The 21,145-nt window shown below is 37.5% G+C and overlaps 1 protein-coding gene across 1 annotated transcript; it reads left to right on the top strand.

The window, feature by feature from the left end:
- The first annotated feature begins 182 nt into the window (after positions 1-182).
- Positions 183-4,705, top strand: LOC120768964 (seminal metalloprotease 1-like). The gene is made up of 2 exons (XM_040095758.1): positions 183-483; positions 4,108-4,705. Exons 1-2 carry the CDS (start codon positions 228-230, stop codon positions 4,647-4,649), a joined length of 798 nt encoding a protein of 265 aa, XP_039951692.1. The 5' UTR covers positions 183-227; the 3' UTR covers positions 4,650-4,705.
- Positions 4,706-21,145: the final 16,440 nt, after the last annotated feature.

The following is a 21,145-nucleotide window of genomic DNA, read 5'->3' as shown; positions in this document are numbered from 1 at the left end:
GATATCTAATAAAAGTGTCGGCAGACATAAATACCAACAAATAAGCGTAACCGCACAATGCAAAGTGACCGCGGAATTGTGGCTATCTTATCTCCCCGATTTGCCTAGGAAATTTTACCAATTCGCAAATATGAATAGGCCAGCTAACGAATAGTAAAGACAGTTACTTTCGCGAGCTGCAAACAAACGCATTGCAAGTGTTAAAATTTAGCAAATCATTTGAAATCATGACGGTGGGACTTGTAAGACTTCTTATTTGGTCAATATTTGGTGTTCTGCTCAGCGCAAACCTCGCTTGTGGCAAGCCCGTATCAACATTGCTGGACGCTGAAGAGATAGCGGGCATGTTTGAAGGCGATATGATCTTAACTGCGGATCAAGAACGTTTGCTACGAAGTCCGCTGCAAGGCCGAAATGGTTTGGTTGACGAGACCAAGCGGTGGCCGAATCGTATTGTCTATTACAAAATTGTCGGCGATTTTGGTATGTGCAAAGAACTATAATGTGTTAAATGTATTTAGAAAGGATTAAGAAAGAGAAGTGCAAGACAGGGCCGTTCAGTAAACCTCGTAATTTTAAGTGGTCGCTCGTTCGATAACAAAAGTCCGTAATAACTTTGTGGACGCAATTTTACTATCAAGTGAACAGAGTTCAGTGACAACCCCAAGTATAGAGATTGGTGCTTTTGGCATAACAAAACAGGGAACTATCGATCTTTGAAGCCCCATACTTACAGGAATTATGCGTAATTTCAGTTCTACACAAATCAACGAAAAATTATATCATTATGTTTCTTAGAATTTACAATTTCGAACCAAATATGCGGGTAACCCAGTGAAATTTTTCAGAATTTGTGATTTTCATTGAAATGCGCATTTGCACCATCTTTGTAGATTCAATTGAAACTCATGTCAAATTCAAATTTTATTTTGACGCCAATGATGTTCACATATGAAAATCGTAAATTAAAATAACTCTCTCAATTTCTTAGTAGTGAATATTTATGGCGCCATATAACGCATTCATTTATGATCCCAACAATTTATATCGCATGGGTTTTGACAAATATTTAGACTTTGATATTGCCTAGTGGAGGGGTTAGAGTAAAGTAAAGATTGGCGATTATTTCATATGAAAATGGAGGCAATTTAGCAATGATTTCATTATAATCAATGGAACGCCGGTTTTTGAGGCTAAGAGAAACTCAAAGGAAAATATTTTTACTCGCAAATTGCTATTTCTTAATGAATTACAGTTGGCCCATCCACTATAAATTGAGCTCAGAAAAGCGCATATCGTACATTAATACATTCATTTATTATACCCTGAAGAGGGTATATTAAGTTTGTCACGAAGTTTGTCACCCCCAGAAGGAATCGTCGGAGACCCTATAAAGTATATATATAAATGATCAGTATGTCGAGCTGAGCCGATTTAGCAATGTCCGTCTGTCCGTCTGTCTGTATATATACGAACTAGTCTCTCAGTTTTTAAGATATCGATTTTGAAATTTTGCAAACGTCATTTTTTCTACAAGAAGCTGCTCATTTGTCGTAACGGTCGATATCGGACCACTATAACATATAGCTGCCATACAAACTGAACGATTGGAATCAAATGCTTGTAGGGAATACTTTCACATTTGACAAGATATACTAATGAAATTTGGTATATATTATTTTCTAAGGCAACAATGTAATCTCCGAAGAAATTGTTCAGATCGGATAACTATAGCATATAGCTTCCATACAAACTGAACACATAGTTACTAACAGAAATGCACTTGTGAAGGGTATTTAGCTTCGGTGCAACCGAACTAACGTTTTTTCTTGTTTTTACTTAAAATTATTTGAGAAATCAATAACTTTAACAACAGCTGGTCTACTGTGAATTGTTTTTGGACATATTTGTATCCACAATTCATGTCCAAGAGATTTACTCTCTTTTTTATTTTTAAATCTTTATTTCATTGTGTGTTACACAAATTAGAAACTTTAGAGAAAATAACAGATATAATTTTTAATATCAGTTTTGAAAAATGTGGATTCATTGAAGTGAACAGAGAGACCAATGTTGAAAACATACGTTATATCTCATTTAAAGCTTTTCGTTTATAATTCTCAAGTTGCAAATTTGTTTTTAAGTATCAGCATTAGTCTGCCAAAATGGGATACTCCCTACGACCTTGAGAACTATCTTCCGTCACTTTTAGATACATTGGAACCTCTCTCTCTCTGTTTCTCATAATAATTGTCTAAATTGTTGAGATACAAGGTAGTTTCCACAGTAAACAGGACAAAAAAAAAAAAACAGAACAAATGGTTTTTTCGGCAAAATCAATTTATTTTATTGAAAATAGTCTCCTTCTGCTTCAATACAGCTTTTTGCACGGTCCGAAAGCATGTCGAACGAGTGCTTTAGCTCGTTGGCCGGTATGACCGCCAGTATGCCGGTGCAAGCCTTTTGAATGGCCTCTACGTCTGCATAACGCTTTCCTTTCATGGGCAAATGCATTTTTCCGAAACGGAAAAAGTCGCACGGTGCCATGTCAGGTGGAGGTTAATAGTTAAAATGTGATTTTTGATCAAATAATCAATTAAAAGCGTCGATCGATGAGACGGATTTTGAGCAATTTTTGGTCGCCAGTCAATTTGTGCGGAACAAAATGTGCACACACCTTTCGTAAGCCCAAATGTTCGGCCAAAATGCGATAAATCGATGTTTTTGAGATGTTCAATTCCATTTCCATGAATTTCAATGATGACTTTTGATGAATTCACGCATAGTATTGAAGGAATTTGCGGTGATCACGGATTTTGATTGCCCCACATGTTGATCGTCATTTATGCCCTCACGGCCACTTCGAAAACGTTGAAACCACTCGTGCGCTCTGCTACTTGATAGGCAATCATCGCCATAAACTTGTTTCATCAATTGAAACCTTTCGGTAAAAGTTTTACCAATTTTAAAACAAAATTGAATGTTGGCTCTTTGTACAAAGCTCAAAATCAAAAAAAAACTTTGGTCCAAGTCTTTAATTGTATCTCAAAAACCTGTATAAAATTCCATGAAGATCAGTTGAGTAGTTCTCGAGAAATCTTGCCGACCGCTTTCAAAGCAACAATTTCGAGAAAAACGCGTTTAAAGACAGCGCACAAGGCTCAAAGCCAATATTCTAGACAGGTTGTAGAATTTATTAGACAATTATTTGACTTTTTGAAACCCGTAAACCCTTAAACCATTTTTATTACTAACTATAATAATAATATAAGAAATGCAAATATCATAAAACATGAGTAAATCCAATACTTTCATGAATAGATTCGTAATGTGCACACTCAAAGCCATCATAATTTGCTAAGATTTCTCGAGCAACAAAAAACAATAGATTCTTTTAGTAGAGCTGTGTAATCTATGCTCTCTTCAAAAAGTTTTAAAGGGAGAAAGTGTCTAAAGTCTGACGACATTACGTTCTTTAATGCCCATCTGTTGAATTGTCTCTCAGAATTTTTTTACGAATAAGAGGCATCGATATCCTGAATCCCAAGTCAGTGTGTAACTTTACTTCAAACCAAACCTCCTGCAGATCACCTCGGTACCACCTTCAAGTTTTACATCGCGAGAATGTTTGAGCAATGCTCATATGTTTATACTGGTTCAACCTCTGTTGGTCTCTGAATTCGCCGTGTTTATGGTGATCTGTTTCATTTTGGAGCTCTCTCCTTCGCTGCTATTCCTGAGCTCTTTGGGTAGTAAGGTTTGAAACAACTATATTTGGGTTAACTAAAATCTACCTCGCCATATCTACCTTCCATCTCCATCGTCTTTGCCAGCTCTTCACCGCCTTTCAGATGCTGAAATGCTGAGATGTTTCTCTTGAAATCAAAACCATCAAAACGGTTAAATTTAGAGACGGAAATTAGAAATTTAAGTATACTTACCTACAAATTATCTATACTATTTACAGCTTTTTTTTTTACTAAAGCTCATAAACCTATAGGTCCGTTTGGAAAACTATATATGTATTTTCAGAAAAAGCTTAGAATTCTATACTTACAGGGCATATTTTTTCAAATACGGTAATATATTTTTATACTTATATTTCAGACTTAATTCATCGCCAAGCCATTTCAGACGCCATAGAGGTTTTGGAAGAGCGTACCTGCTTAAAATTCCATGAAGCCAGCGAAACCTCCAAGCAATACGTGGCAATTTCTTCCATGGCGGGTGGATGCTACACCGCTGTTGGCTATCAGGCCAAAGTGCAGACAATGAACTTGGAGAATTATCCAATTGGTGAGGGCTGCTTCCGAGCGGGCACCATATTGCACGAGTTCATGCACGCGCTCGGCTTTTATCATCAGCAAAGTGATAGCAATCGTGATAAGTACATAGACGTTGTCTACGACAATATTGTGCCGGGTAAAGAGCCAAACTTTGAAAAATACGACGCGTCAGTTGTGACCGATTTCGATGTGGGTTACGACTATGATAGCTGTCTACATTATAGACCCGGCGCATTTTCGAAGAATGGTAAAGATACGATAGTGCCGTTGGACGCGACCGCGGTTATCGGTCAGCGAGAACATTTGAGTAAAAAGGATATAAACAAAATTAATATCATGTACAAGTGTCCCATACTGACCTAAAAGTGCATTACTCCAATAACAGATCAAAGAGACATATATTATAAGTGATACAACTAATGGATTATGTAAATATTTAACATATTTGTGATATCGACTTGCTATTAATTTATTTAGTTTTAAGTATAGTGGTAATTTTCCAATTAAATAACTTAAAATTAATAATACGACTTAAAATCAATACAAATATGTATTTACAGGAATGCTCTCTTATTATAAAGGAAATTGTGTTTCATATAGATCGAGAATCTAATAAAACGTTTTTCTTTCGGAGATATAAATTATCAGAGCGGATGTTTGCTAAGAAATTGGTTGGTGTAGGAGTGTCTGACCTCGCTGTAAATAGCATCGTGTGTCTTCTCTTTTGGCCTAAGACTGATCGCAGGCGATCTAGTGATCTTCTTTTCCTCAATAAGGCTAGCCTCTCCCTAGTTGTGGGGCTTTTAACAAGTCATTGCCCTAATGGGCGGTCATGCAATAAGGTTGAGAATCCTACCAGACACTGTTTGCAGAAGCTGTTTGGAAAAAGATGAGGTGGAAATAACTCAAAACTTCCTTCTTGCCGTCTCGCGTTTAGGAGGGAGTTGAAATTAAGCCCCTATGCAAACTTGTATTGGTTACTAAGCGTTTTGCCAATCTGTAAGTCCGAAATAGGAGTTCTTATTTTCTTTGGCTTCAGAAAGGACTGCATATACCAGTCCACGAACGATCATCGTTCAGCCAGCTAACCTTACCTAATCTAACCACATTTACTATGGATCTTTGTGAAACGTTTCTCGAATCGAATATACCATAAAAAAAGATAAGCAATCTAAGTATTAAATCCTTTTTTTTTTTTTGGAAAATACCAACTATCAAATTTCCTGCGTATCAAAGTTGCGGCACAGTTACGTGCCTCTTCTGTACAACAAAGTCTTAACTGAGCTAAATACAAAAGCTGCCAATCATTTTATTTGGATATCTGTAGACGAGACAAGAGACTCAGAGCAGCGACTAGTCAAAGTATTGGCAAGTGATTTACATGAACGAACAAAAAGTTATTTATTCAATGTTGCAGATATTGGTGCCGCCAATGCTATCGCTGGAGCCGTCTTTGTTAACGACAGTTTGCACTTACTTTGGCCAAACGGTGAGTTAAACTTTATATTCAATTTAGGACGTTCGGTTGCTAATTCATATACTTTCTATTTCGATCAACTTCAATCCAGGTATTCAGTATAACAAAGTCCTACTAATTGTTACGGATACAGACAGCATCATTTATGCTGGCTGCTGGTAATGCGCACTTGTCTTTCGCATGGATTACATAGACTAGCAGAGTTTGTGCGAACACAGTTTTCTACTTTCAACAGTTTCATTCAAGATTGCATTATTCTGATTACTTTAAAGTGATTTTCACCACTAGTTGATTCATTTAATAGCGACGATGTTGAGGCTATTCGATTGTCCCAGGAGTGTTTTAGTCGCACCGCTTATTTACAGACCTATATAAAGCAGAACTTTCCAGCCTTATAATGATATTGTAAGATTCGAAACCCGTAGTATAGAAATCAAATAATCTATTCACCTTGTCGAAGAAGTACGACCATCGATATGTACTAAAGGAAAATAAAGCATATTTTGAAAAGCTTAATGCCATTCTTAAATAAGGTATGAAAGCCACAAATTCATACTTAAAAAACCTTTCTTCAACGAAGCTGACTCTAATTTCATACTGACCCGTGTCATCTGCAGATGTCGAACGAAGTTACTCCGGATATGCAAGTATCTTAACTGAAAATCGAAAATCCTTTGTATTTGATAATTTAAAACACGATTTAATCATGTATTATAATCAATTAAGAATCAAGAAGACAATGCATTGTAAGAATAAAATACATATTTGAAAATTTTTTTTTGTATAACTGAATGCACATTTTTTCGTTTTATGGTCACATTATAAAAGATTGTTTTAATATTCGTGCATACTTGTGTATGTCGAAACTAAAAGAAAAAAGTGCCTAACGACACAAAAAGTATAGATAATTAACTGATATTCGGAGAAAAATATCAAGTGTCTAGAAAATTACAATATATAGTACCATACAAAAATACTGAATTCCATCCTTCTTGACAATTTCAAAAAAAAGATTCTCATAATTTCTTGCAGATACAGATACAATAAAATTCCAAAATAACATTTGACCAATGCAGAACAAAATAGAGTAAGTATTTTCAAAATAAACTGTACAGTTTGTGCGCTCCAAAAAAATGAGAATATTTTTAACACGCAAATATTTTAACTATCATCAAAGTTGCCGAGAATTGAAAATCATTTAAACGATGGTACAGTAGGATTGAGATACTTTTAAGAAGTAGGTCTATTTTATATATTACAGCAGTTGAGATTGCTAGAGGAGTAAAGCCATAGTTAATGGAAACGAATTAAAACGATTTCATAATCGCTAAATTCTCTTCAAGATTTCTTTTATAAGATCTTTAACATTTCTTTAATGGGAATGAAACAAATTATATACAAAAGTTGGCTAAGAACATAATCTCCAGATTTTGTTGAAAGCGTAAGTTGACGATATTGCCCACTACTAATATAATTTAAAATGACAACTAATGCAACAATACAGTAAGAAATATAAGAAAATCAGTTTTTTAATAAGTTTGCGCGAAAACATCCCCCAACACTTACGATCGTACAAAATATTATGGAAATTAAAATTATACATTTGGTAACTCAACTGACTTAATGAAAGGGCTGTATTAGAGGGCTTGTTATTAATCAACAGCAAAACTGTTCGCAGAAGGATTGGGCATTTGGGAACACAAGTACTTCGGAAACTATAGTAAAGCCAACCCAGATTGCACGCGATCTCGCAGCAAAATGATTGCTTCATAATGGAAATATATGTTACTCTGCAATGAATTAATAACTAAAGAGTCAGGATTACAAAACTGTCACACAAAAAAATAATCCGGAATTAAAAATTTCTTTATGAAATAAAATATATTATGGATATGTGCACAAAAATAATTTAGGGATCATCTGCAGTCATGTTCGACAGGGGTTTCATTACGACAATGAGCCAAACATCATTTTCAAACGCATTCATGAGCCTTAAGGATTAGTTTTAACGCCTTACAATGCCTCGAAGATAGGCTGCCGTTGTCAAGTGTAACTGATTCCCTATGTACTCTTTAGTGGCTTTAATTTACAGTTTTTGCTTAGAAAAAAGTTGTTTTAGTTTTGATTGAAAGAAATTTGGTTCAATTCTTATACTCTGAACAGGGTATATTAAGTTTGCCACGAGGTTTTTAACATGCAAAAGGAAACTTCCGAGACCCCATAAATTGCATATATAAGTAAACAGCATGACAAAGTGAGCCGATTAACCTTGTCCGTCTGTATATACACTAACTAGTCCCGTAGTTTTTGAGGTATTGATCTGATATTTTGCACACGTCCTTTGCTCAACAAGGCCTTTTGGATATATTCGGAACCGTAAATATCGAACACTCATCGCTTATAGCAGCTATACAGGGTTAGTCCGGAAAGTAATAAGACTGATTTTATTCCGCCGCGACTGTACTTCGCGCACCAACTGGCTTCAGTAGAGGGCATTCTTAGCTAACGCACGAATGGCTGGTCAGTTGTCTCCGAGCATCTGGAGAGTCAGGACAAACATTTTCACGCGACGTGTTTCTGTGAGTGGTACAAGCCGAAAATGCAGCGTTCGTTAGAGCAGAAGTACGCGGTTAAATTCTGTTTGAAATTGTAAATCTGCTACAGAGACGTTTGATATGATCAAGCAGGCTTACCCATATGTTGCTTTAGCAAGAAGTGGTGTGTTTCGGTGGCACCAGGCCTTTCTGGAGGGCCGGGAAGAGGCCGCAGTTGAAGACCGTACTGGGAGATCTACGACTTCGACAAATACCGACAAAGTGACTTTTGAACGCAAAATTGAGCTCAGACCGTCAACTAAGTATTCGTGAAATTGCTCAGTTGTTAAATTTATCAAAATCTGTGGTCCATGATTTTGTGACGGAGCACTTGAACATGCGTGAAAGTGAACCCTAATTATTGAATAACGTAATCACAGGTGGCGAGTCATGGATCTTTAAGTATGACCTCGAAACAAATGGGCAATCTTCCGAGTGGCACACGCCGGCTTCTCCTCGCCAAGCAGCATGCACCTCGGCTCTCAAGGCTATTCTGGAGAATGCCTTCCCTGACGCCTTCAATGCTTAAAAATCTCGTTGGCAGCGCTGAATCGATGCAGAAGGAGCCTATTTTGAAAGTTTTAAAGAATTGTAACTATTAGTTCAATATTTTTTTTTAATCGACTCAGTCCTATTACTTTCCGGACAAACCAAGTACAATCTGGCCGATGAAACTGAATTCCTTGTATAGAAAACTTTTCTGTTTGAAATGGTACCTTTACGAAATCCGGCATGAATTATTATCAAAGGCAATGCTACAATATCCAATTCAAGTCTTTTTAAGCCTTTTATGCTAAAAAATGCACCTGTAAATGCACTAAAGCTTAAGTGCAGCCGATGTTAACGTTTTTTCAGGTTTTTATTTAAAATATTATTTCAGATTTATATTTAATTCGCTCAAATGATTTCATGCAATTTTTAACCAAAATTTTTAAATCAGGGACCTTGCGTATTTCTCTCTAATATACCTATGTAGCTAAAACTGGCTTTCATAAGATCTAAGTGGCTGGGCGATGGCAGGGAGATTTCAAATGCGCCGCATGAAAACAATTGTTAAAGACGTTCATACCTCAATATCGCTGACATGTAACTGGTCTTTGTATGTGTGTATGTAGGTGCGTGCATTACACGCCGAAATGTATGAAATTTATGCGAAAACTGAATGTCTTATTTTCAATTTACAGTTAGAGACCGCAAAAATACAATAAGCCAGCGCATAGACGCTCGTAAATGTGTGAATTTACTAAAGTGCAAATATGGTAGTGCAACAACAAAAACGCACATAATCATACATACGAGTGTGTGACGCTTGTGTGAGTATTTGTTGGTGTGTTTAAACGCTTTTGCAGCTACTGTTGCATATATTTTATGTAAATATGAGCTTGCGTCGGCAACTTGCAACGTCAGCAGCAAACCCTATCTACACACACACACACACACACATGAACCATGCACATAAGTACTGCGGCATACTGTCTGATAGTGTGAGCGATTGTAGGGCGGTTGTGGAAAGAGCAAGAGCGCCGCAAATCCAGTGTTTTGTCGGCCCAACTTGAAGGCATTCATAAGCACTCTGTTTCAAACACACGCACACACACTCGCACACTCACACGCGCTTTGATGGCATATGTCAAGCCATAAATTGCCATAAATTTGATTTCAACTTCCGCTTCGACATGCTCCGAAATCGCATTCGCACTCATGGCCTCGGAGTGTCGGTGTGGCAAGCGGCAATGGCAATGGCAGTCGAGCTACGCTTTCTGCGGCTTTTATTATTTTGGTTTCTAAACTTTGTCTCAATCTGAATCGCAGTCGCACTTTTGCCTGACTTTGTGTGTTTTATGTAAAATTAAAATGTTCAAATATGTTGCGCCTGAGTTTCGCTTGGGGTAGCCCAATGGCAACGGGCGCATATTGGCTCTTGAAGTTGTTATGCAGCTTCGATGGCGCCTAAAAGTATGCTCAAAATGTTGGAGCACAGTGTGTCGCCATTTGTAAAATATTGAAGTTAATAAAATACCATTATTAATATAACAAAAATACTTAAAGTAACTAATTCTCACTCAAAGGCCATATTTTATTTTTACTCTCGAAGATATGTTGCTACAGAGTACAGTAGTTTTGTTCAACGAACTGTTGTTTGTACGAGTATCTCTGAAGAGTTTGCAAGGTCATCGCAAAAGAAACAGATTTTTTAAATATAACTGTTTTTGGTGACGCCACCTATTGGTGTGTATATGAAATAAAAAGTTTGTTCTCTTGTTGACATTTCTTAAAAATTTTAAGACAATTGGATAATCACAATCGATGTTATCGATCAAAAAGTGACAGCAGCTTTTGGTTATCGGTCGTGAAATACATTTTGAACAAAGAGCAAATATTACATTTTGTTTTAAACTTGGGAAAACTTTTACTGAAACATTTCAAATGATGAAAAAAGTTTATGGTGATCAGTGCCTATCCCGTAGTAATGTGCATGAGTGGTTTAAGCGATTCCAAGAAGGTCGTGAGGACCTCTGTGACGATCGGAAGTCGGCCGTTTTCAGAAGTCAAAAATAAAGACAATGCTGATTTGTTTTTACGATTCCGAGGGTATTGTACACCGAGAGTTCGTCCCACCTGGCCAAACGATTAATGCTGTGTTTTACCTTGATGTTATAAAGCGTCTTTTGTCACGCATTTGTCGTGCTCGACCACAATACCGTGAGGCAGGGTCCTAGCGCCAGTTGCACGATAATGCGCCGTGTCATCGGTCGACGCTTGTCAGATTTTTTGACAAAAAAACTCCATATTAACCATTAATCACTCATCCTACTCACCTGATCTGGCACCCTGTGATTTTTACCTATTTGGAAAACTTCATTTGCCCATGAAAGGACACTTGTTTCAGGACATTTCAGCTATCCAAAAGGCGACGACCGATATTCTCAAGAGCATTCCAAAAAATGACCTTAAACATTCATTTGAAATGCTAATTGACCGGGCTAAACGCTGTATCGAAGCACATGGAAACTACTTTGAATAAAAAAATATAACTTTTGAAAAATACTAATTTTTTGTTGTTTTTTAACAGTCCTGTTTCTCTTGCGACAGACCTTGTATATAGGTTTCCATATATACATCTATATATGAGCAGGATGACTTAACGAGTTGAATTGTGGGTGACTGTCTGCCCGTCCGTCTGTGCAATCGATAACTTAAGTAAAAATAACAATGCCACAAAACGTCATTAATTGAAAACCTTTAAAGAGTCATAACTGTGTTCCACAATGAGATGAAGAAACTGCTAATTGTAGTTGTTACAATGCAATTTTAAAAAAAGAGGGCATGGCCCTACCCCCTAGTAGATTTACTGTATATACCAACCAAACCATTCAAACCATATGACCCTTATTGTAAAGGAAATTTTTTTTTTCGCACCTCATGCAACAGGGTGTATAGGGGGGGCTATTAGCTGATGACCACACTTACTTCCCACATAACCGTTTTTATAAACGCCCCTTAAAGTACTATAAAAAAATTAAACAATAACCCTTTTCACCTTAATTCGGTACGTTACAGTATTTTAAATCTTTACGTCACATTGCGAAAATGCGCGAAATCGGACTGCAACCACACCTACTTCCCATATAACAGAACTTTAACGGGGTCCTGTTTTAAAATTTCTTAAAAAAAATCGATTTTTTTTATTGTACAAATCGAAGGCTTAAATTGTCTAGAATATGTTGGTAAAATGTTTTTTCGATCCATGAATTAGTTCCGCCGCAACACGACTTTGAACGGACCTATGTCCTGGGCATTGACGGACTATTTTCGAACTTTGACACGCGTTTCCTCAAAACAAGATTTTTCGAATCTGCGGGCATTCTCGTTTTTGAACCATTCAACCAATTATCTTTGCGTTTTGCCCGCCTAAAAGAAGACAAAATTTTCCGGCGCTGTAACCTAAAAAATCGCAATATTTTGATAACGAACGATTTTTTACAACAGGTCAAATTGGAAAAATCATGCAAAAGAACGATACTTTATTTTTCATAACTTTAAGGTGGGACGCCTCTACGGAATGTTGTCATTGGGATTCGTTTGATTTTCTGCTTGTAGACAACGAATTGCGACCTATATCGGGCCCGCAGATGATGTCGGTTTTCAAAACACCTTTTGCTGGAGCCACCATTTTGGACGCCATTTTTGACACCCGACACTCAAAAATTCTGATTCTTTAGATGAAACCTGAATAAACATATTGCAGAATAGCGCACATATGTAAGTCAGTTTACTTCTTCAAAAAAAATATCAAATATTAGGTACAAATCAAGCATCAATAAATATGTAGAGATTCAACTTTGCACAAATAGTGGCCTTTAGACTCCTGTTTGCGACACGATATTGGTTGAAAATTTGGCGAAAAACTCACAAAGAATCAAAACAGTATGCGACAAAGCATTATCGTTATGCAAAAACCTTGAGTTCTCGACCCATAATTCCGGCCTCTTTTGACAAATAGCGTCGCGCAAATGACGTATAAAACTCAAATAGTATTTCTTGTTGATAGTTTGGCCGGTCGGAGGGAATTCGAAGTGCACCAAATCTCGATAATCGTCGAAAACTATCAACATAACCTTAATTTTTTGACTATCATTGACCATCTGTTCCCGGGTCGTAAGCATAGATCCAAAACTTTGATTTTAGAACCAATTATGATCTTTCAAATTGGTTTTCACTGATCCTATTGATATTCCCAAGAAACCAGTTAATTGTCGATCCTCAAGCACCAATTCGTTTATTTTATTTGGCGTCATCAGTTAATGTAGTTGCGCCGTTCTGGACATGGTTTATCGTCAACACGTTCTCGACCCTCTTTGAATAAATTTTTCTAATCAAAAACATTGAGCGTTTCGGCACCAGAAGTTTAATACCGCACGCAAAGTTGAATGGAATTTCTTTGTTAATATACTTCAGAAAAACAAGCGTGCACTAAACGCTAATAACACTGGTCAACAAATTTGTAATTTTTTTTTGTCACACGAAAATTTATATCAAATTTTGAATATACTAGGGCCACCAAATAATAATATATGTATCAATGAAAAAAATGTACACATCATGTTTTCTTGTGACATCAAAACATATATTTTCGTAAAAATTACAAAATTCAGCCACACTTACAGAATTATTTCCTAATATCTAATAGATACTTATGATTTTCTTGAATATTTTGCTTCCGGTAGGTCCCTTTTAAGTCTCCAACAAGAGTCTGCTAGCATTCCTGAACTCCATTTCCCTTGATAACGCTTCTCCATTAAGGAAATTTCTTGATGGAACCTCTCACTTTGTTCGTCACTCACAGCACCCAAATTTGCCGGAAAGAGATCCAGATGAGAGTCCAGCATATGTATTTTCAAGGACATCTTACACTCCAAAGCTTGAAATGATATCATAAGTTCATTTATTAAATCTTTGTATTTTTCCGCTTTATGGCTACCTAGAAAATTTTGAACAACATTCACAAAACATTTCCAGGCGTGTTTTTCCTGATCATTCAGTGTTTCTTCAAAGCTCTTATCCTTCATCAATTGCCGTGTTTGTGGGCCTACAAATAATCCTCTTTGATTTTCGCCATGCTGAGTTTAGTGAATTTCTCTTTTAGATATAAAAATCTATTTCCATCTTTCGGACTAGAATTCTTACATTTTGATCGATTTGGAGGCATCGGCACAGGCAGTTCGACACTATGTAGGATGGGCCTCTTGGCCGAAGACAAGTTTGGATACTGGACAGTGTGTTTGGATTTGGTAGTAATACCTTTTGTTTGAGTCAAACAAAAATAACAATCACTTACAAATGTCTAGGTTCTTGTTTAGCCCAACCTAAAAGGATTTAAAGGATCTAACTAATGTAAATAAAATGTAATTCAGCAAACACAATAGTAACACAGGAAGTGACTAGCGTTGTATAAGAGTTATTCTATTTTCGCGCGGCTTTTCGAGCGGATTAACAGAGTATTTTAATTCACGTAAAAACATTGTTCTTAGATAAAATAAAAAGGTGGCACTAACTGATTTGCCTAGTTCTCATTTTTGTACATCTCTTGTTGATCTGATTCCAAAGTAAAATAGAATACAAGACGATAGTATCACCTCTGGCAGTGATATTTGAATTAATAAATGATGGCGTCGACCTTAAAAATAAAATAAAATATGTACGAGTATAACATATAATCAAGTTTAATTAGATTAGAACCAGCGGCGTAGTCGTTAATCTTTATTGATCGTAAGAAATCAGAGACGGCGCCACTGTGCCGACAGTGCTTTTACTAGAAATGAGCTACAATGAGCGCGTAAATTGCACTCACTGCAACAACAACACGGCCCTCTTCTCTGATTGTATGTACGTATATCTCTGCGAAAGGCACATATATTCATATATGAGACCCAAAGCAAAGCCATCGATGCTCTAATGCAACGCTTTTCATTTTCAGATAATTTATGTGGTGCAAATGTGCTTTGCCGCACTGCCAAACTCCTATTACTGTTGCTGCAGCAAGTCGACAAAGCAACGAAGAAAATTTCGCCACAGCCCTACAATACTGTGAAAACCATAAATTTTTGGCTGTGATAAAAAATAAATTCCAAATGGTAATTTCACTGGACAGCCATGCACATGCAGCCAACAGCTCACTTGCTCCCACACACACACACACTCACGCTCACAATTTCGCCTATATGCGAGTAATAAGGCCGACATATGTGTGAGGCTTATTGGCATCAAGTGCAAATGTGCGTAACGAAAAATATAATTTATTACTTGTGAATATTTTTCAATTGGAAAATATGGTTAAGCAGCTCTTACTTAGCATTCAGCACTCACTAGCACACATAGAAGAGTTCTGGAATAAAAATTGGCTTCTAACTAAGTTTTTGCATTGCAAAGTTGAGTGCGTTTTGCTGCAGTTTACATGTCTACCTCGGTTTTGCGGTGCCGCCACGCCTAATTCTCTCTGTGAGCTCTTGAAGAAAATATTTTCCCAAAATCTGTTTTGCTTTTAGCAGCAAGTACTGTTAATTTCCGAATATTTTCCACTGAAATTGTAAGCGTATTTATGTACAAAATAAAGTTGTCTGGAATTTCGAGCAATTATATTCCAACTGAGCAGGTTAGCACAAATTCAACGAACACAACACACCTCGTATTGTAAAGTAAGAAATGCTTTTGGAAATCTTATAGTTTTTATGGCAAATATAACAGGAATTTTAAGGAAAGTCACATGTTTTTGATAAAATTCGATTTTATAATTGAACTCTGTAGAGGCCATTGCAATTTGTAGTAATATTATATTTTACCTGAGTCTCTCTGTTCTGTTCATTGTCACTATATTTTTACTGACGAGCTATGTATGGAAGTGTGACAACAGGAGCTGTACATAGTACGAAATTTCTTCAAACCCCTTTATTTAAAGAGTCAGAATTAGTGTTACTCAATTTACTCTAACATAAAAGTAAAGAAATGTAAACAAGCTTCTTTTGGAAGCCGGACCCGCACTGTTAAACCATCGGGGCTATAATTGCTTCGCTCTATTATGTGCTCTCTTAACAGACCTGTGCTCCTGATGAAGTTCATCTATGCAAAAATATTTATATGTACAACTTTCAATAGTTGCGAATCTCTTCCTATACAAAGCATTGCATTAGCATCAACCAAAAGTCAACCAAACTCTATAGAGTCGTTTTCTTCATGCATTTCCATATACAGTTCAAAAATGGAAGAAATCGGATAATAACCACGCCCACCTCCCATACAAAGGTTATGTTGAAAATCACTAAAAGTGCGTTAACCGACTAACAAAAAACGTCAGAAACACTAAATTTTACGAAAGAAATTGCAGAAAGCTGCACCCAAGGTTTTTTTAAAAATTGAAAATGGGCGTGGCCTCGCCAACTTATGGACCAAAAACCATATCTCAGGAACTACTAGACCGATTTCAATGAAATTCGGTATATAATATTTTCTTAACACCCTGATGACATGTACGAAATATGGGTGAAATCGGTTAACAACCACGCCCTCTTCGAATATAACGCTATTTTGTATTCCATCTGATGCCTTTTCTGTATAATACGAGTATATATGTACTTTAGGAACCAATGATGATAGCGGAATAAAACTTTACAAAAATACGGTATTTGAAAAATATGTAAATGACATATAATGAAATATCGATTATCACTTTATCATGCGAGAGTATAAAATGTTCGGTGACACCCGAACTTAGCCCTTCCTTACTTGTTTCGCAATAATACGGTTGTTGTACGTGCTGTGTGGCATTTAGCCTTGCCATCTTGGAACTAAGTATTTTCAAGATCAACTTCTTCCCATTGCCGCCATAAGAAGTTGGTTATCATAGATCTTTTACCGCTTTTCATTGACAGTAACGGTGCCACCAGCTGCATTTCGAAGGAATTACGGACCGATGATTGCACTAGGCCAAAAGCCACAACAAACTGTCAAATTAGGTGGTTGTTCATGATAAATTGTGGATTTTCTTCGCACCAAAATCGGCAGTTTTTTATATTTACCGCGCCACTCAGATGAAAGTGAGCCTCAACGGAGAAGATGGTTCTCTTAAAAAAATCATTATCGTTTTTTGTTGCTCTAAGGCAAAATCAGCAAATTGACCAATATCTTCAGTCCAGTTTTTTTTTTTTTTTTTTTTGTAGGGGGAATCTTCCAAAGATACTGCCATTAGGTGAGCCTGGTAGCATGCACGATTCATATTATCCGGTAAAGTACACCTCATTCGCGACCACGTCCAGACAGTATTAAATAACTATACTGGACTTGCGAAAAAGTATGCCTATGTACTAAAGTCTTAACTCCGACTGCTGCAGCTTACATTTGGAATAGCGAAACCACCGTTAAGCACTACTTCGCAAGGCCAAGATGGGTGATAAATGTCTCTTCAGATCCTACCTCCTGGGTTATTCATGTGGTCTTCTCCGGTGCCTCTCTTCCATTCTAAGTTCTGGGAGCGCTATTGCGGCACACTCTTTCATTTTACTCCAAACCAGCTCTAATCGCAGAATGTGAATCGGGCGTCATCATTTCCCTTGTTAGCTTTTCTATGGCGTTTCTTTGCTCTACATACCTCGAGCAGGAGAAAAAGGTTCTAGTGTGATCTTTTTCTGCATTTCATTGCTTTTGCCACTCATCGAGACTTGTCTTTCTTTCCTTTTTGCGCTCTTCGGGCGGTTGGTCGTCTATTCATGGATTTCGTTTTCAGAGGCCATTATATTGGCATAAGACCAGATATAATAGCAATCGTTTCGTGCGACACCGTTCTAAACGCACAGGCAACTGCGAGACAACTGCGAAGTATTTCTTATCGCCATGCCTCCATCGGGTGCCCTTTATGGCTTTGGCCGCAATGCCTTTCACTTTTCTAACTGCGTCTAATGTGGACCGATGTCTTCTCTTTTTCTACTTGACATTCTTGACGTGTGCAAATCAATATTTCCAATATTTTGGCCAACATGTCGATCATGCAGAGTGGACGATACGCACTCGGCTCTCCCGCCGGTTTGTTTGGCTTTTGGAGAAGAGCCAGCCGATGTTGCTTCCGAAATTTCAGGAATAGTCAGCTAGAGCGCCCAAGTTCGATAGAACAGTTCACTCCGTTTGTAGCAGCTGCTTTCGTTGTGAGTGTATCTGAACGTACCGAAAGGTACGACTCGCGCACATACCTCCTCATCAGCAACGACACCCAAGCGGTCTATTAAAGCGTTATCACAGTGGAACATCCCACACCTCCTGCCAAATTGTTGGAATAGATCATCCAATTGGCCGCCGGATGGAACAATGTTCCCGTAACGGTCCTGAGTCAACCGATGTGGTGCTGCGCCGAATCGATTCGTGGGTTAAAAGTTCGCTGAACGACAGTTGGTCTGCTCAGTATCGCAGTCCTTAGCACAGGGACAGTCACCAGCACCTTTTTGGGAACTTTCATCATCAGTTCTTAAGTGAGAACAATTTTATACGGATGCAAGCCCAAATCCTTTCTCAAAATCCGTCCTTATTGTTGAGATCGGTCTTCAGCAACACTTGCGTGAACGGTGGCAATATTTTCATTACTTCTAACGGTTCTTTATTTTATTGGCACTTGAACATTATGCAAAGAAAATGTACGCTCGAAATGTTCAACAACTCGAGGAAAAGTAAGGACGACTATTACGACCATAAAATGGCAAAAGTGCAAGAAAAGTTGCAATTGGAGAACGATTATTTCGATAACAAAGTTGAATAATTTGTAAAAGTTGGTCTTATATCTTTCCACAGTGAAATTGTAAACATTACTGAACACAAAGAAAATAAAATTACTACCCAGCTTACCCTAAACATCGGACACCAACATTCCTATGATCCGACCGCGTCGAAACCGGACGTTTCCTGGACTTACCGTTAGATGACCTCGATGACAATTTATTTGAACCTTTCCATCCTAACAGAACGATGTAATAGTTACAACAACAACAAAACAATGTTACAGATCATGATTAAAAATGGCCGAAACGACATTTAGAAGTTACATCTTCCCTTTTAGAAAACCCGGTACTAGATGCTTTTCGCAGCTTTATACTATATATGGTTTATAGTGTATTTCTTTCCCTTTATTGGCCACTAAACCAATATACTTACATCATTTAGGCCCACAATCATTTTACAGGCATAAAGTGCTGTGGCTTCGTGCTTTACCCTAGCATTTAAATTTGGTCTCCAGAAAAGCTTCCTGTCTAAAATTAACCCCAAGCAGCATACTTTTTCTGCTACTGATAACCTCTGTCTTGCTAGCATTTATGTTTAGCCCGCACGAGCCCATCAATTTATGCCGTTTTATATTGTTTGCAAATAGTTAGCGAATGTATTTGAGAATTTACCTATAACCGAAATACAACTCAGTATACTTGGCTTGACTGACCATCGATCGAGGTGGCCTACGAATCAAAACTACTTAACTCAGAAATTTTAATAAAAGGTGATTGCATTTCGCCAAGGGGAATTCAATTTAATATGCATTAACAATCAATTTTGAGAGAACTCTATAATAAAATCTTCATAATATGGTCCACGCTCTTTAAATATGTGCTCAATGCCACCGAACCGTGAGTGCAAAGCGAATGGCTGAATGGCAAGGCCGAGCTGGCGTAAATACTTTGCAAAAATCATTTCGTTTCCGTTTGCTCCTGAACTTTGCCCAACATTATGTGAGTACGCGCATTTGCAATGCTTTCCTGTGCTTGCGTATTCAAGAGTTTGCATACACTTTGCAAAAATATCTTCCAGCGCTCTTGCTTTCGGATACATCAGTACGTAAGTATGTTTACGCAGGCTTTATGGGTTGGCTTAAATTAATGGATTTTTAATTGCTATCACTTGTTCATTTTCAGCTCACACAATCCTCGTCTTCGCTTTCATTTCATATACTTAATGAGCTTACGCGGACAACTTAATCAGCTTCGTATGGTCAGCGCATCAGAATTTCTCTCTTAATGGTCCCTGCTTTGGCACTCTCAACAAAGTTAAAACAACTTGTGACCTTGTGTTCTTTTAAAAATATGCCACCGAATTGTTTTACTTGTGGGATTCAAGTAATATGTGCGAGAAGTGCATATTTGAAAAAGCTTAAAATTATGCGAAAATTCTTAGCCGTTCAACGAAAGATGGAGCTGTAAAATCACTTTTCATGTAAAAAGAAGTATAAGGACTAAGTATAGCCGCTATATACGACAGATTAAGAGCAAGGGAGAGTAAGAAAACACAACACATCCCTTTCAATTGTACAAGCCTTACAAATTTATTCTGTAAAAAGAGTTGGAACGAGACTGCCATGATAGGTTGGGTTAAGTTAATCTGGTAGGCCAACAAGCCAAGCATAGACCAGTTTTGGTCCTTTTCAATACCAAATGGAGTTCAGTTGCTAGGTTTAAGAGGAGTAGTTATCCATTCGGATGCCGGCGCTTGACACGACTCTGCGGTTCACTATCGATACCTCCTCCCGTGTATCATACCATGGGGACCCCAGATGCTTTGGACATATCCTGCAATCTTCTCGATCTGTCAGGCCCTTCCTGCGGGCAGTGACCACTTAGTATTCCCATCATGTTCCTACAGTCTCTTCTATCGAGTGCCTTTGCACATAACATTTGCAGTTTTGCACCCAATTAGCTCATTCCATTGGGTTTTGATTTTCTTTAACATGCTTCTGCCGAGATCGTCGTATAGACGATTCTTGGATTTCCCAATGTTGATCACGTTTTCGGATGTTAACCGTACACCATTATTGGCAATTTCGTCCACTATTTCATTGCTCACGATGCCTTTGTGGCCTGGCACTCAGTAGAAGTGAAGTTCCTTGCTTTTGGCAATACTTTCCACTTCCGCCTTGCTTCCCAAGACACTTCTGCCCGATATGCGATACGAGGTTATTGTTTTGATTGCTTGGCTGTCTTCACGCACCAACTCCAAAGTTCATTTTCTAGCCATCCGTATAGATTTTTAGAGTGTTGCGCATAGCTAACATACCTTTACGCCAGCCATCTTTTTCTATGTTTACTTTGAATCTCGTTCTAGAACCTGGATGTTTTTGAACTACCATGCTATATTTCTGGATAATTTTTTACATTCAAATTAGAGATCTAGATTTTAAAATTGAAATTCCTACAGAAGCTTTTAACTAAAAGGTTTGGAACATATCGGTTTCATCTAGATATATAGTTATATATTATACGGATGTTCCA

The sequence above is a fragment of the Bactrocera tryoni genome, chromosome 2, assembly GCF_016617805.1.
Source record: "Bactrocera tryoni isolate S06 chromosome 2, CSIRO_BtryS06_freeze2, whole genome shotgun sequence".
NCBI lineage: Eukaryota > Metazoa > Arthropoda > Insecta > Diptera > Tephritidae > Bactrocera > Bactrocera tryoni.
The sequence above is the reverse complement of the archived record's forward strand: the minus strand, read 5'-3'. Positions and strand labels throughout refer to the sequence as shown.